Genomic DNA, 15,345 nt, shown 5'->3' on the forward strand with positions numbered 1-15,345 from the left:
CAAAACAAAACAAAAATGAGCGGATTATTTTCAGAGTTTGTTACCGCAATGTTTATTAAATTTACGACATCTTTCTTACGTAAACTAAAAAAGGATGCTTTTATGAAAGGGGTATAAGACAATGGCATGAATGTTGCTACGAGAATCATTGAGTCCAAAGTATGATTTGTGGTGTACTATTAAGGCTCCTTTCTCAGACGCAAATTTCTATGTAATACTTTCACGAAAGCTCATCATTCAAAAGAGCTAGCATTTCCCATTCACACACTCTTACCACTTCATCTACGAATTTAATGGCTGTCATCATTGTAATAATATTATGTTGTATGTTGTATGTGCATATGTGTGCGCGTGCATATTTGCGTGGGTATGAATGTTATGGTGAGAGTTACAAGGAGTAAAAAAAAAAATGTACCGTTTCTCCCGTGCAGTATACAACAGGGGAACAGCAGGGGCAAAGTCCTTCCGCCCCCCCCCCCCCCCCCCCCCCCCCAACCCAATCGTGATCATCAGCGGTGATCATTATTGATATGATATTGATGTTGATTCCACTGCCAAGAAATACTGTATTTTTTATTTATTTTATTTTATTTTATTTTATTTTTTTTTTGGGGGGGGGGTTGTTCGCTTGTGTGTTTGTTTTTTGTCTTCAAGTACTTGTATTGGTTATATATATGTGCCATATACCTTTGTAGGCGCAGGTTTCATAGATGTTAGAAATAAATCACTTTGCACTTAAGTGTATTTCAAAGACGCTGGAGAATATATGCACATTAGTTTGTCGACAGGTGTATAATGCGCATTTCAATTTTTGTTACTTGGTATATAAGAGTATACACTATAGTACTGCACTTTTAACGATTTTAGTGAGATTCACAACTGCAAGACAATTCATCACGTATCTGAAAGTGAAATTGTTCTCAAACATCAGTCTAAAGACTTTGTTTGTTGTAGTTGTCATTGTGTTTGTTGTTTTATTTCAGGGGAGGGAAAGGAAGTTTTTGATTGTTGACCAGAAATATATAGATACCAAGGTTAAACTCCTGTTCAGACTAGAAGCAGATTATACGATTTTTTGCGGCAGCCAACTCGAGACAATGTGCAGCTGAAAACAGATATTATGTACAGTATCACATCAAACTTCCTCATTTTCCTGGTACATGTACTGAAAAATGATGCTCTTCTTTGGTCAATTTTTTTCATATTCCTTGAATATTGATGCTTACTCAAGACATCTGCTGTAGGGTTGAATATATATTAGCAGTGACCATCATGGATGAATTATAAAACAATTAATGAATATTTTGATAACATCGCATGGTACCGTGTTTTCTTCTTGTATGTTTTTTCTTCTTCTTCTTTTGTTCCACATTTTCGCCGATTTGCCTGGCATTTTTTTTTTTTAAAGACAAGACGCTTCAAAAATCCTTGCCGGCAAATATAATAGCATCAACCGTTCAAAATGGATGAAGAACAATATTGAAGAACGCATTTTAAAATACCTCTTACAGTTACTCTCTACTGCGTTGATGTATAGAACCATTATTTCCTTGGTCTGGTTAGGTCTCGTGTTTTGTTTCTGCTATATTGCAAGCAGGCTTATTTTAGGTTTAGCCTACAAGTTTACCGGTTACAGTTTGTTATTCCACAAAGTTCGTTGATACGGGAATGAAATAAGGTTCGATATTCCGTAGGTTTGTTAACCCGAAAACGAAATAAGGTTCGTAATTCCGAAGGTTTGTTAGTACGCACCTCCTTTTCATTTTCGGATTAACAGACCTCATGAAATAAATCTTACAAAGACAACTCTATGTGAACACTAGAAAATTGTCATCGCATCATTGTGTGAACATCACATATCTATGAAATATCTTTGTTTCTTAAGAATTGTAATAGTTTATGTTTAATAGGCACCTCATAATATCTTTCTAAAACCAATTCTCTCACTTGTTAGATCAGCACGATTTTTTTTACGTTGTCCATAGCGTACATAGCGTATCAGCATGTCATATAAATTACAATGTATTGTTGTATTGTGTCATATTGGAAGATATTCCAATGAAATCCTGTATTATTTGTTCGTCAATATCAACAGTGAAGTGTATCAGCCACTTTATCTTAATGACCTTTTTTTATCAGGATGTTTTACCTTTACCGGCTTCCAACAAGTATGCATCCTGTTGATTTCTTTTTCAAACCACACATCACAGAAATCATTCCAGACAACTGCAAAAATTGGCCGAGGCTTCCCCTACGGAATATCTGACTCAGGAAAAGTGGATTTTAGGTACTGTGCAATGTGTAATGAGAAGTTTTTTTTTTTTTTTTTTTTTTTTTTACTTGGCAACGTGTGTGGATTTGACAGCCCGTAGCCTGGTTATCAGAAAGGGGAAAAATCCATAAATCTCAAAACCTAGTACGAAAGTATCTGTGGCGGTTGGTTTGAGCATATGTTTCATGTCAAGACAACTGATAGCAACTAACTGCGTACGTAGTCTATCAAACTTGTCCAGTGCAATGTACGAACTGATTACGAAAGCAACCACGTGTCTCTCTCTAAAGGGTAATGATTCCTCTCCCAGATCCACTGAAGTCCTGTAGCACGAGTGTGCATTTTACGATCTACAATTATGTAATACATTGTATTCAACATAAACAATAATATGCTTGTTGTTCTTCATAACTGCACACTGTATATATTATTTTTGTATGTGCTGCCGCCAAAATATACTAAGGTTCAAAATACTGTATGTATTTCTTGTTTTGTTCGATGTAAATTATGAGGCTCTACTGTGTCATAAATTTCGTGAATGTTCTCACAATAACTCATTTTTAGCCATGTCTTTCATTTTGACTGGGTTATTTGCGGTCTATGGACAGTGTTTGTACAGGTCTGAGCAAGAAATAACGATAGTACTTGCACACTCCTAAACATGCATAAACAATATACCAATGAACAACATCCAATACAAGATACACAACATCTACCCACACACCCACACCCACACACACACACACCTGTGCACAGCCCCTTCCATAGTTACACAAAGCATTAATCCGTCAGCATTCTCCTACAAGCTTATTATGAGATATTTCCGTATGTACAGCTGTATAATCCTCCATTTTCTCAACATTTCCTTTTCTGATGACAAGAGTGGAGACAAAGCTTTCAACATTCCCCTTGACAACTCACACTGGGTAGTTAATCTCATGCCTGTGTGGTTTTAACATCACGCAATCACATGAATAATTCAAAGATACTCACTTTTCAATAAACCAGTTCATTTTATTCGACCCTTTTTTGGAGGGAACCATGAATTCAATGACTCTCCAAATGACCACATCTTAGAAGCAAAGAGTCAACAACTTCTCCTGCTTCCTACTGTTGTAAGAATACCTAACTGACATAGAGAGAGACTGAGAACTAGGTGGCTACACTGTCATACATTTCCATCAAAATCAAAATCCAACAGTCTATCAAGTTTTGTGGTTGTAGTTTGTTTGCTTGTTAGTATTCTTGTTAGGGGGGCTCTTTGTTTTTAGCCAAAAGTACGTCACAGATAAAAGTCTCCCTGCCAAAGGTAAATGCTCAGAGATTCCCCCACATTATCTTTTGCATGTATGCATGTGTATATGTATAAAGATAGGCAAGTAGGCAATGGGTATTAAGATTTTTAAAAAAAAAACCACACTTGGGCAGAAATTCAATTGGAAATACTTCAGAGCATGTTTTGTTTTTCCTCACTTGCAATGTCTGCTGTGGCTGATTAACAAGGTTGCTAGTGACGTGACATGAAGTTGAGAAACAGCCCATGGGTTGTAATCATGTGAGCCTGAAGTATACATAAACATAAGCCTGTTGGTCATCTATCATAATGTATTACACCAGTTGTCTCTCCCAACATTACTTGAGAACACTGTCGCTCTGACTGGTAAATCAGGCATCCTGTAGCACAGGTTGAGAGAAGGAGGAGGGAAAGCCACTGCATTACTATATCCATCTCATAAAATATGACTCAGTCATTATAACATTCTATGTACAGTCCTCATCTTGTCCCCCTGGGGTGACTCCAATACTGCTACTAACTGGACATCTAGCACAGCAGGGGGGCGGGGTGGGAGTGCTCATCCATTGACGAGATTCCTTGGTCTTATCCACTGTCCAGACTCGTACATCTCATCCGAGTATTTCTGCAGGAAGGGAGGTCAGGGGCGGGATTCAGTGGCAGCGTTGGGGCGAGAAAAGGGAAGGAGAGAGAGGAAGAAGACGACTGAGCTATAGCGACTGAATTGCAAGACATATTGGACATGACACAGAACACATGCAAACAAACACTGTCATTATATTTTGACAGGGGGAGATGCTTTCTCACTGCATATTCTTGGATGCTTCTGCCGAGTAGAAGTAGTACAGTACACGTTGGAGTAGTTGTGGTGATAGTGGTGGTAGTATATGGTTGTAGTAGTAGTAGTTTTAGTTGCAGAGAGTTTAACTGTTTACGCTCTGCACTCAAATCAAATAATTACAATCTACATCGTACTACAAACTGCTGCTAATGCAGTCCATCATGCCACCCCATTATTCGGGGACTTTGGGACTCTTGCAAAGTCCATGACACCTAACAAATTTCTGGACAATTACTGTATGTACCACAAACAAATAAGTGCTTTAATATTCTGTGATAAACTGAAAATAGATATTTAGCTCATTCTAATTTACCACTAACTTACACATATAATTATTTTCTTTAATTCTATGTAAGTCTTTTCACTCCATCCAGTACCAACACAATTGCATTTATTTTCCTTTAAAAGCTTTCAAAGTAATAGAATCATCATTGGACTAACTCCTGTTTGATTTATTCTCACACAATGAATAAACAGACATTTGAAGGGACATGTACAGAGGAACGCCCAATTCTATTGGACTTGGTATGGCGTGAGTACAATGTAGTTTATAAAACCAGCAAATATCATATTCAATGGCAGGATCACAATGCACTCAGACAACACAACTCTATACAGCAAATTCAGGGTCACTGACTAAATTTGAAGAGTGGAGGGAACTTTTGGACAATACATCGTAGTTATCTCTATTGCTGAACCAAATGTAAAATGTGCAGTGCTGTAGGTTGGTAGAAAAAAAAAAATTTAAGCATGCTTGCCCAATGTAGATGATGCCTAATGATGTGGGTAAAGTGTGTGATGAAAATTGATAGGGCATTTGACAGAGGTAAATCTTCTTACCCTATGTCTTACGATGGCATAAACCAGACTGGCCGGCAAAATCACACCCATCAAGGCTCCTGCAAACGACGTCTTGGGAGTCGCCTTGAAGAACTGGTAGGAATTATGCCTTGCATAGTTCCATCGGAAGTATGCTGGGTCAATCTGAAAGCAGAGGTTAGGCATTCATGCAGTAGAAATTGAATTTCATTTTTAAAGGAACTATGATAGACCCTAATGCAAATGCATGTTGACTTGTATAGATTCATGATACCTTTAACAAGGAAATTCACCCCAAAAATGAATAAACTTCAGAAGGAAGAGAAAAATATTCCCTACAGAGTGATACAAAAATGACAAAAAGTGGATAAAAGATAAGGAAGATATGACATTTTGGAATTTTCACATTCTTTCACAAGACATTTCTTGACCAGTCCTTATGAATAATCAAATACTAGTAAGCAAGTTGACGATGTCATGCTATCACTATTTCTTCTTCATTTCTTATACAGAAATTACAAAAATATAATATTTCAGCTATACAAATATAAAACTTGTCTTAAACCACCCAGAATAAAAAAGAACAAATGTTGACTCTGATATATCTTGGTATGGGAACATGCTCTTACTTGTATTAGCTAACAATAACAATTTTCCTGAATTTCATTGTGTAACATACAATGAAAAATTGTGAGGGGACAATGTATGACATCATCAACTCGCTCATTTGAATATTCATAAGGACTGATCAAGAAATGTTTTCCAATAGAAACTTGAAATATCAAAATGTCATATCTTCCCTATTTCTTATCCGATTTTTGTCACTTTTGTATCATTCTGTACAGGGAAAATGTTTCTCTTTCTTTTGAAGTCTACTGTATTTATTTTAGGGGTGGATTTCTTCTTTAACATCACGTATGTGGCCAAATGAATATCCAAATACATGTATGTTCAATAAAGATGTGATTATAAGTTTTCTATCATTTGTCCTCTGGATACTTGGATATACCTTCGAACAATCCTTCCATAGCAACAGGATCCTGCCAGTGACATCATCTGTCAACATATGAATTACATTTAGGTCCAGACATCTATAAGTACAAGACACTGGAATGCCCCTTTCCCCATACCGAGCATAACTTTCATGTTTTCATGTTACTAATATAATTAACAAAAAACATCAGAGGGAAACATGCAGATATTAATGCTCACATCCATCTAACTTTACACCCACTTCATATGTTATCCAAGGTTACTAGGCAAAAGAGCAAGACTCATAGTCATACTCAGCATGCATGCCATGAGCCTCCATCAGGGCTGGAACTGAAAATTTCTCATTCAAATTTCAACATTCCACATTGATATATACAACATCATACATTTCAGTGTCGGCAATCCTAGTTTTTTTGTTGTTTTGTTGTTGTTGTTTTTTAGCTATATTATTTTAGGCTTCTAACTTCAGCCATACATAGATCTATGGACTTCAGAAAGCAAGGCAAAAAAAAAAAAATAATAAAAAAATAAATAAATAAATGAATTAAAAAACAAGGTAATATGTATCAAAGTATTGAATATGATCAAATTAAGGTGGCTTTAGGGGTACGGTGGACTCCCATTACAACGAAGTCCTCGGGACTGGCAGTTTTCTTTTGTTATATCGAAGTTTCGGTGTAACCGAACAAATAAACAATAAAAGACATCTTAGAACAATGTTGCAGTCTGCATATTTATTTCATTGTCGTCGGAATTTCGTTCTATCGTGTTCGTTAACTCAACGGGAGTGCACTGAAGCTGTAATAGGGTTACAGTTTAGGGTTAGGGCGAGGGTAAAGGTTAGGTATGGCTTAGACAGAAAAATTCATCTGACCGGAGGAGTCTTCAATCATTTTTTACTTTTTAGGCTCTCCTCCGAGGGGATTTCAGTCCGTGAAGCCAGACACAGTCTCCGCGGAATATATCCCTGACAACCAAATACAGTCGGATTACGCAATACAAATTGTACATGGTGTATACTTGACCGAAAGATCAGTCTGTATCTGGCTGTCGGGGAATGTTCCGCAGAGATTGCGTCTGGCTTCACGATCCCATCCGTATACAGACCGAAGTCAATGATGCCGGCTCCTGTGTGGAGCAGTCGCGCACAGATCAAACGTTACGATAAACCAAATTTCAGACAGCTTTTTTACATTCAAACAAGTTTGACATGACATGACACATTATGCAGCAATATTTGGGGGAAAATTTCTCACATTGTGCAATCGAAATACTTACAGTAACTCGGTTATAATGCAGAAATTTTATCCATATCGCAACATCGCCGTTCGCTAGCCGTAAGTCGCCATTTTGAATCTGTAAGCCAATCACATGGGAGGTACGTGTTTTAGTAAAAAAACACGTAGAAACTACAACCTGTACCTCCCATGTGATTGGCTAATAGATTCATACTGTATGTTTCTGCAATTTGAACGTGACGACGCGATGGGCTGGTTGATGTGTGTTTTACGTTGAAAATTCTACCAAAATGTTGGATTATTCATTAATCTGGTGAGTGTAGTGCATTCTTGAAATGTTGATTTTGCTATACAAGCTTAAATTTGCTGACTTAGGGCCGTGAATTAGACGCAATTGAGAAGGGCGAGGTACCTCATGTCACCCAATTTTCCATAGAGACAGTGGTTAAGAACATCCACACAGCGATGGGTACTAATACCTTCCGTCTGTCTACGGAGGAGAGCGACAATGTGAAAATTATAAAAGACTCCTCCTGACAGATGGAAATTTCTGTCTGTGACTAGCCTACGGTAGCTCTACAGACCAACCTTTCAACTCTAGGTAAAATACTAACGTTATAAATGTATAATGGCTGTGCTGAAGTTAGAAGCCAAAAATAATATACCCCCCTCAAACTTAGACAGAAAGATCCGTCTGTCTGGAAGAGCCTTTTATCTTTTTGACGTCAACTCTCCTCAGCCAGGAACTGTGGGAACAGGAGGGTATCTGTGTGAAGCCAGACGCAGTCTCCGCGGCGCGCGGAACATATCCCCGACGACTTCTAAATAAATTTTACTGACGACCGACCAGATACAGACCAATCTTTCGGTCAACCTTAAACCCAGGATAGGATTGCCTCAGTGTCTTTGTATGTGGTGCCATAGTTACGGATCGTATATAACCGTAGATCTAATCTGTTAGTAGATCTAATCAGATTTATTCAATTTGAAAGTGGCACTGTATGGTAAGCAATTTACAACAGAGAACCGAGTACATGGGGCTATTCATTATTGCATCAGTGCAGTGTGCGCAGAAAATGGATACACGGTCGCGTGCCATCTCCTTCCATATTGCTATAAACTACAATATCTAATAGTTACTTACTATAGTTCCCCTGAACCTCGGGTTATTGATCTTTCGTTGGTATTCATTTCTAAGCTTCGACCGGATTTGAGACCGTTCTAATTCGGCTTGTTTTTCGGCAGCCGAAATGCCCCACTCCGACGGAGACGACATTTTGTCCGTTCGTGTCGCTTGGGAACGTTGAGGGCGGTATATACAATTGTATGAAGTTACACGGCACTGGTGGTAGGCCTAATAATGAGCCGAGGTGATGAGCTGACAAAGAGATTTTCTCCAGGAGGAGAAAATCTCCTTGTGAGCTGACGATTATGCATGCACAAAAATATCATTTCATCTGACTCGTGAATAATCTTCATAAATCATAATCCGCAAACTTTGTGTCCAGTATGTTGTATATCACAGTAAATTAATTCACGTGTTACTTTATATTGTCTCGTCTTCATAGACCTAAATCTACATAGACAAAAAACCAGTGGCGCATCTAGGGAAAATAGGCCATGGGGTGAAGCTGAAAAAGAGGCTTAGAAAATGGGTTTCGTTCCAGCAACACTGGCACTACTTTCTGAATGCGGAAATGTGATGTTTTGTACATCCTAAATATACTGTAAAAAGTTCTCCTCGAAATATCCTGTAGTTTTCGCGAAAATCCATATTTTATAAACTGCGACCAGCAGCCCAATACACATATCGTAATGGGGCTGCGGATTGTAGCATTTAGGATCATGACAGGGTAGTATCGCGGACAAATGTCAACCTTAAATCGAACAAAAATTCTTCAATTTGAAGACTTACAAGTAAGGTTGAAGTATTGACAACAGGGTTCGTGCAAGGTTTGGTTCTACAAATAGTCATTTTCTGTTCGATTTGATGACTTAATATGACTAGGTCGAGAGGAATCTGGGAGAGCTACGCTGAATTGACGGTCAGCGCAGGCGCACACATCACTGCGCACAAATTTCGAATCCATTGACTGGATATTAGATGTCTGTGTGTGCATGCGCTGGCCGTCAATTCAGTGTAGCTCTCCCAGTTTCCTCTCGACCGAGTCACATTTAGTCATCAATTTGAACAGAAAGGAACTATTTGCAGAAGCAAACCTTGCACGAACTCTGTTATCAATACTTCAAATTTATTAATAAGTCTTCAAATTGAAGATTTTTTCCCGATTTCAAGTTGATATTTGTCCGCGATAAAACATCCATCATGATCCTCTATGCTACAGTTCACAGCCCCATGACGCTATGCGTATGGGGCTGCTGGCCGCAGTTATGCGTATGGGGCTGCTAGCCGCAGTATAGTTCCCATAGTGTTTCTAAGCTGAAATACATATACACATTTGTAAAGCACTGCTTTTAGCCATATACTTCGAAAAAAAAGTGAAGTTTTGGTTTAATAGCAGAGACTCCAACCCCAAGCACCTTCTGATCTGGAGATTCTCCCGCCTGAAACTCCAAGCAAACGGGAGACCCAAGTTTATGTGTGCGAAGCGCGAAGTTCCTAGGGTTATAGATGCTCTCTGGTGCTATCTAAGGCTTATTTTTGCAACATACGATAGCTATAAGTAAAAAATCCTTTCCAACGGGAGACATTGAGCCAGGGCGGGAGAAATTAAATCTCAAACGGGAGAACGGGGGATTTTGCAAAAATGGGTTTTCGGCGGGAGATCTCCCGTCGAAAACGGGAGAGTTGGAGTCTCTGTAATAGTTGCATTATATCTCATGTTTCAGCTTTTCCTGATGCTGGCTATGCAAAGGAGGACAAGAGCAAAGTGGTTCAAGACCATATGAGAGAGAGCACTGACTGACCGTCAGAGGTCAAGGCAAATGCCTTTATATTCTGTTCAAAGACATGTTATTAATCAAATGACTAATCATTCAAGGCAAAAAAAAAAGAAAAAAAAATTCAGTGCGTTTGTTTGTGTGTGTGTCCGCGTGCATGTGGGAGAATCTTATTGTACACACACACACACACACACACCCTCACATGCACACACACATACGCACACACATAGTTATGAAGATTCAACATACCCAAGTGTATTAAGATATTATTCTACATGCCTTGGCCATTTATCACATCAGCATCATAAAAAAGATTATCATAAACATGAACACACACAATGATATAATACATGTATTGATCAGTGCATTACACATACACAGTTGCATAAAAACGCTGACATATTATATACACTCACACGCACACATACAAACTCATTTACACACATGAGACATTACTATTAAACAGATCATATTGTTTATCAGTAAACATGTTTTTCTTTTCTTCTTCTTCTTCTTCTTAAGAAGCTTTAATATACTTAGATCACATAGCAATCACGTTGTTCATGAAATATTATACATTACTTTAGCACTAGAAAATTTATTCTTCATAAAATTTCCTGAAGTTTTCATTGCTATCATTAGGTTACAACATGGTGGGACACTACCTCCTTTCAGATAGCTCAAAATGATAATCAGTCAAATTTTCTAGTTTTAATAAATTTCCTGGAACATTCCATGGTCCAAATATCCTTGAAAGGGTGTAAAAGTTTTGAAAAATGCCAATATATAACATAAAGGCAAAATTATAGTTTACCCATTCATGAGTGAAAACTGTTGGATTCTGTATTGGAGGCAATGTGTACCTGAAAATCTTGGAGAGAATAAAACAGGTTTGGCATTAAAAATTATGATAACATTGCAATTAACTTCCAATATCAGAGGATCTGTGCAAACCTGACTCAACTTATGCACAATTTTCATTTGGCTGGTGTGTATTAGTTTTAGCAAACTGATTTTGTACTCACACCTACATTGTACTGACCTTTCTACATGAACATTCTGTTTCAGTATTAATAATAGTTACATATTTTTTTCCCCAGAGTGGGAGAAACAAATTTTAATCGTAGTCATTCAGTTTTATGAAAAAAAAACACACTTAGGAAAACATCTTTGTTCTTAGAATAATTCAACCCTAATCAAATCATAATAGTGGGCAGAAATGTTTGCTAAAGGGCGAACAATCACATACTGAGGCAAGGAGTCAAAACATGTTGCATAAACATTGGCATTCAAAATACAGGAAGCAATCTGTATTTGGATACAAAGACATTTTATCATGCACAACTTTGGTAAGATGTCAATTCTTGAATATCAATCACATCGACCAAAGCATTGGTGCATATAGGCCTACAGTACATTCTGTTGTTTCTGAACTTTGCACTGAAGTTCTTTGTGTATGTGTGTGAATGTTTCAGTGGTGTATATATATTGCTCCATTTAATCAAGGACAACTTATAGTAACATGACAATGTTTTCATGCTTCAATATCAATCATATTAACCTATTTCCCTTGGCAAGTAATGAGCAGGTTGACTCTGTTGCAAATGATGCATTTCACAGGCAACACAGCAGAACCTGAAGAGCTTCCAGAAGAAAATCTTGATCTTGATGTGAGCGTCTTAGGGGAGGAAACAGATGCTCCTGCTGACGGACCAGGCTCCTCCTTCAGCTTTCGTTTCCTAGCATGTTTCATGGAATCCTATTTAATACAATGGAGAAATGAACAGCAGTGATTAGCCGTTGGATTTTGTTAGGGGGAAAAAAAGGCTAAACGCTAGAGGGAGGGGTTGAACATTACACTCAATATATCATTAAATGTACGGTAGACTATTGACTGCCAATATTTGAATCTTGTAATTACCAATAGGCCCTAGTACAGGGGAAACTCGGTATAACGAACACTGCTATAACGAGATATCGGTTATAACGAGGAAATTTTCTCGGTCCCAAATTTCCTTCCACACAAGTCTATGTAAAATGCTACTCTTATAGCGAGATCGGCTATAACGAAATAACTGCTATAACGAGATAAATTTTGTGACTTCCAAACAAAGAAAAACATAGTAAATCAAACCTGCTATAGCGAGGTAAAGCAAAATGCCTTCGGTAGTGCTTTACTTCGCCTGTGCTATCATCTTCCGAGATTATAAAGCTTGATGCGCCAAAAACTGTCTTGTACACACATAATCATTTTCTTCAGTGCACTCCAGCTAGCACTGCATGTTGTTCGTGTGAAGTGTGTGTGTGCACGCACACTGTATGCAGAAAATGTGGTGGGACGGCCATGTGTATACATGACATCATCATGACGTTTAGCAGGTGTGAGGCAATCTGATGCCGTGATTGGCCTTCTACTTTGGGAATTCCCCGTCTTCACACACACACGCAGTCATAATGTACATACAGAATGTGTCACATACACACACAGCATTGTGCAGACCATATTCAAGCTTTCCACACAACACACACCCATACGATAACCACATACCAATCCACAGACGATCTTGATACAATCGCAAGCTATATAAATTTACAAATTCAAACATCTACAATTAATGAGAAACACATTCTTGATATTGGATTGCCGGATTTCCTTGGAGAAAAACATCTTCTTACCCATAAAGGTGAGTAATTCCCTCACACACAATATCAAGTTATCAGTATTGATTGAAATATGATGGGTAGTCCCACATGTGCAAATTAATGTCTTTATTTTATGCCTTCTTTTATGCCTACTGATATAACGAGATATCGGCTATAACGAGGAAAATGACTCGGTCCCGACCATCTCGTTATATCGAGTTTCCACTGTACTATGTCAGGTAATCATTAACACCTCATGATCATTGTCATCATCAACTACTTCAACTTGTACTTGCAGTGCAATTACTGATTTTAAATTACATCTACAGCTTTCAGCACCTGATCACATGCAATATCAATTATCATAATCATAAATACAACTGCCTTATCATCATTAATACTAGTAATCCTTGGCCTTTCACTATCACCACCACCCACTGCTTTATAGTTTGGCACAACATAATGGTAATCATATGTTTTAGAGAGTCTAATTGTTGCAATTATGTTATTGTCATTGTTGGTTTTTTAGATCTATTTATATCAAATATTAATAAGTTAATTTAATGAGATGCTAAATGTGTTTTGAGGGGCGATTCGCCAATTTCGGGGCGAGAGAAACAGGATGGATTTTTAATATTAATACTCCATGGCCATGATTATGAAAATATAAATTTACATGCAGTTTAGACCATTTTCAATCCAGTCCTGTGTGTCAAGACTTTTACAAAACAATATCACCGATCAGCTACATCAACCTAACCTGGGGTGTTATTAGAACAACATGTAAAATTACATCTAACGGTTAGGCTACATTATAACGGCGCTATGCCATGCCAAGGTGAAATTCAAGATAATTTATCTAAAATGTAACAGACATGCTAACGGCTAAGCTACTGCATTAGCGCCCATTATATACACAAGCAACATTCATAACATAGCTAACGTTGTACTTGTAGTCATCATGGTCATTACGCATATATGAGTGAGACTGCACTGCAGTGTCGACTGCTATGCTACGACTGTACGCACGTAAACTAACCTGTAAATTATCCTACTACGTAGGTTGCAGTCAGTCCCCCTAAGCAGCTGAATCACTTCGTTCTGGTCTGCGATTTCACGGTCTCCCCCACTCAATTTGATCCACTCTTTGGCACACAAAATAGGTTTCGTCTATCTTAGGTTTGTCATAGCCGTGAAATTTTCAAACTTCATCGATGTTACATGCATAATAACGCATCTTAAAAGTTTCGGCTGAGCAGACGACGTAGACGCGTCGACAGGCTCACAGGGGGCGGCCATTTTGACTCGTAAACAATAATTCTCGATTCGGATTGGATAACATACATCACATGATCGTTCGCGAATGAATATCGTACACGGCAAAGTGTACATATTCAGCTCCTCAGTGACAAAAAAGTTCACTGTTTCCCCCTAAATTACCAAAATACTACAGGAGGGTTTGTGTCGAACTTTTTCCTGTAGCCTTTTTGGTTATTTGTTTACACGTAGCTGTGGAGAAATTTTAGTGCCGCAGTTGTCGGAACGAAACAAGCGAAAAAACCAGCTCACCCCATGGCCTAAAATGGCGCCCGGGGTTTACAAGCGCGAAAATTACGCCCCTAATTTCTGAAAAAGTGTTCAACCCTAACCCCATCCCCCCGGTAGGGACTTTAATCCAAGTCCACATGATATGCTTTTTCAAGCACTTAAAAATGGTCGTTGAGGGTGATTTAAATGTAATAAATTTTGATAAATTTTGGCGAGCGAGCGCAGCGAGAGAGCCGAAAAAATTTTGTATTTCAGCTTAGAAGACATGGAATTCTTGTCATTTTTTGCTTATCAAATCTTACAATTCCAATCAAGATATAGTGACGGCCTTATAGATAACGATTTTTACCAACAAACTGTAGACTTTAAGAAATACTCTAACTAAGCCGAAATATTGTATTTCCGCGTCATCATCATGTTTTGTTCTTATCTTTCTTGATTTTTTTTTTTTTAGCGCCCCCTTCCCCCCGTATGTTCGAAACCGTTGGCTTCCTCTAAAATTGATCCAATCGGCGATCGCTTCAGAACGAATGAGATTGCAGCCGCTGCTCCGTGTAACATTTTTCCTGCTAAATATAAAATGACATGTGTGAACATGATAGACATTGTCATTTTGTCCGCGTCATCGTCACGTTTTGTTCTTATCTTCTTATTTTTTTGATAAATTTTGGCGAGAGAGCGCAGAGAGCGAGTCGATTTTTTTTTTAAATTTTAGCTTTCAAAAGCTGCCCCCCCCCCCCCACACACCATTCTCCCCCCCCCCCCCCCTTTCCGGGCGAGTTTTTTTTTTTTT

General features: G+C 38.2%; 1 protein-coding gene across 1 annotated transcript; it reads right to left on the reverse strand.

Annotated features, from left to right (window-relative positions):
* Positions 1 to 4,002: 4,002 nt before the first annotated feature.
* LOC139723641 (NADH dehydrogenase [ubiquinone] 1 beta subcomplex subunit 4-like) lies at positions 4,003 to 8,733 on the reverse strand. The gene is made up of 3 exons (XM_071634871.1): positions 8,602 to 8,733; positions 5,248 to 5,391; positions 4,003 to 4,191 (listed from the first exon to the last, which is right to left on the reverse strand). Exons 1-3 carry the CDS (start codon positions 8,731 to 8,733, stop codon positions 4,126 to 4,128), a joined length of 342 nt encoding a protein of 113 aa, XP_071490972.1. The 3' UTR covers positions 4,003 to 4,125.
* Between the last annotated feature and the right edge of the window lie 6,612 nt (positions 8,734 to 15,345).

This window comes from Diadema antillarum, unplaced genomic scaffold (genome assembly GCF_040938485.1).
Source record: "Diadema antillarum isolate AM-2024a unplaced genomic scaffold, OU_Dant_1.0 scf00000015, whole genome shotgun sequence".
NCBI classification, from domain to species: domain Eukaryota; kingdom Metazoa; phylum Echinodermata; class Echinoidea; order Diadematoida; family Diadematidae; genus Diadema; species Diadema antillarum.

Coding starts and splice junctions, on each gene's coding strand:
- LOC139723641 (XM_071634871.1), bottom strand. CDS start 8,733: ATGTCGTCTCCGTCGGAGTGGGGCATTTCGGCTGCCGAAAAACAAGCC. Junction 5,392..8,601: donor CGAGGTTCAGGGGAACTATA/GTAAGTAACTAT, acceptor CTCTGCTTTCAG/ATTGACCCAGCATACTTCCG. Junction 4,192..5,247: donor ATGCCATCGTAAGACATAGG/GTAAGAAGATTT, acceptor CCCTTCCTGCAG/AAATACTCGGATGAGATGTA.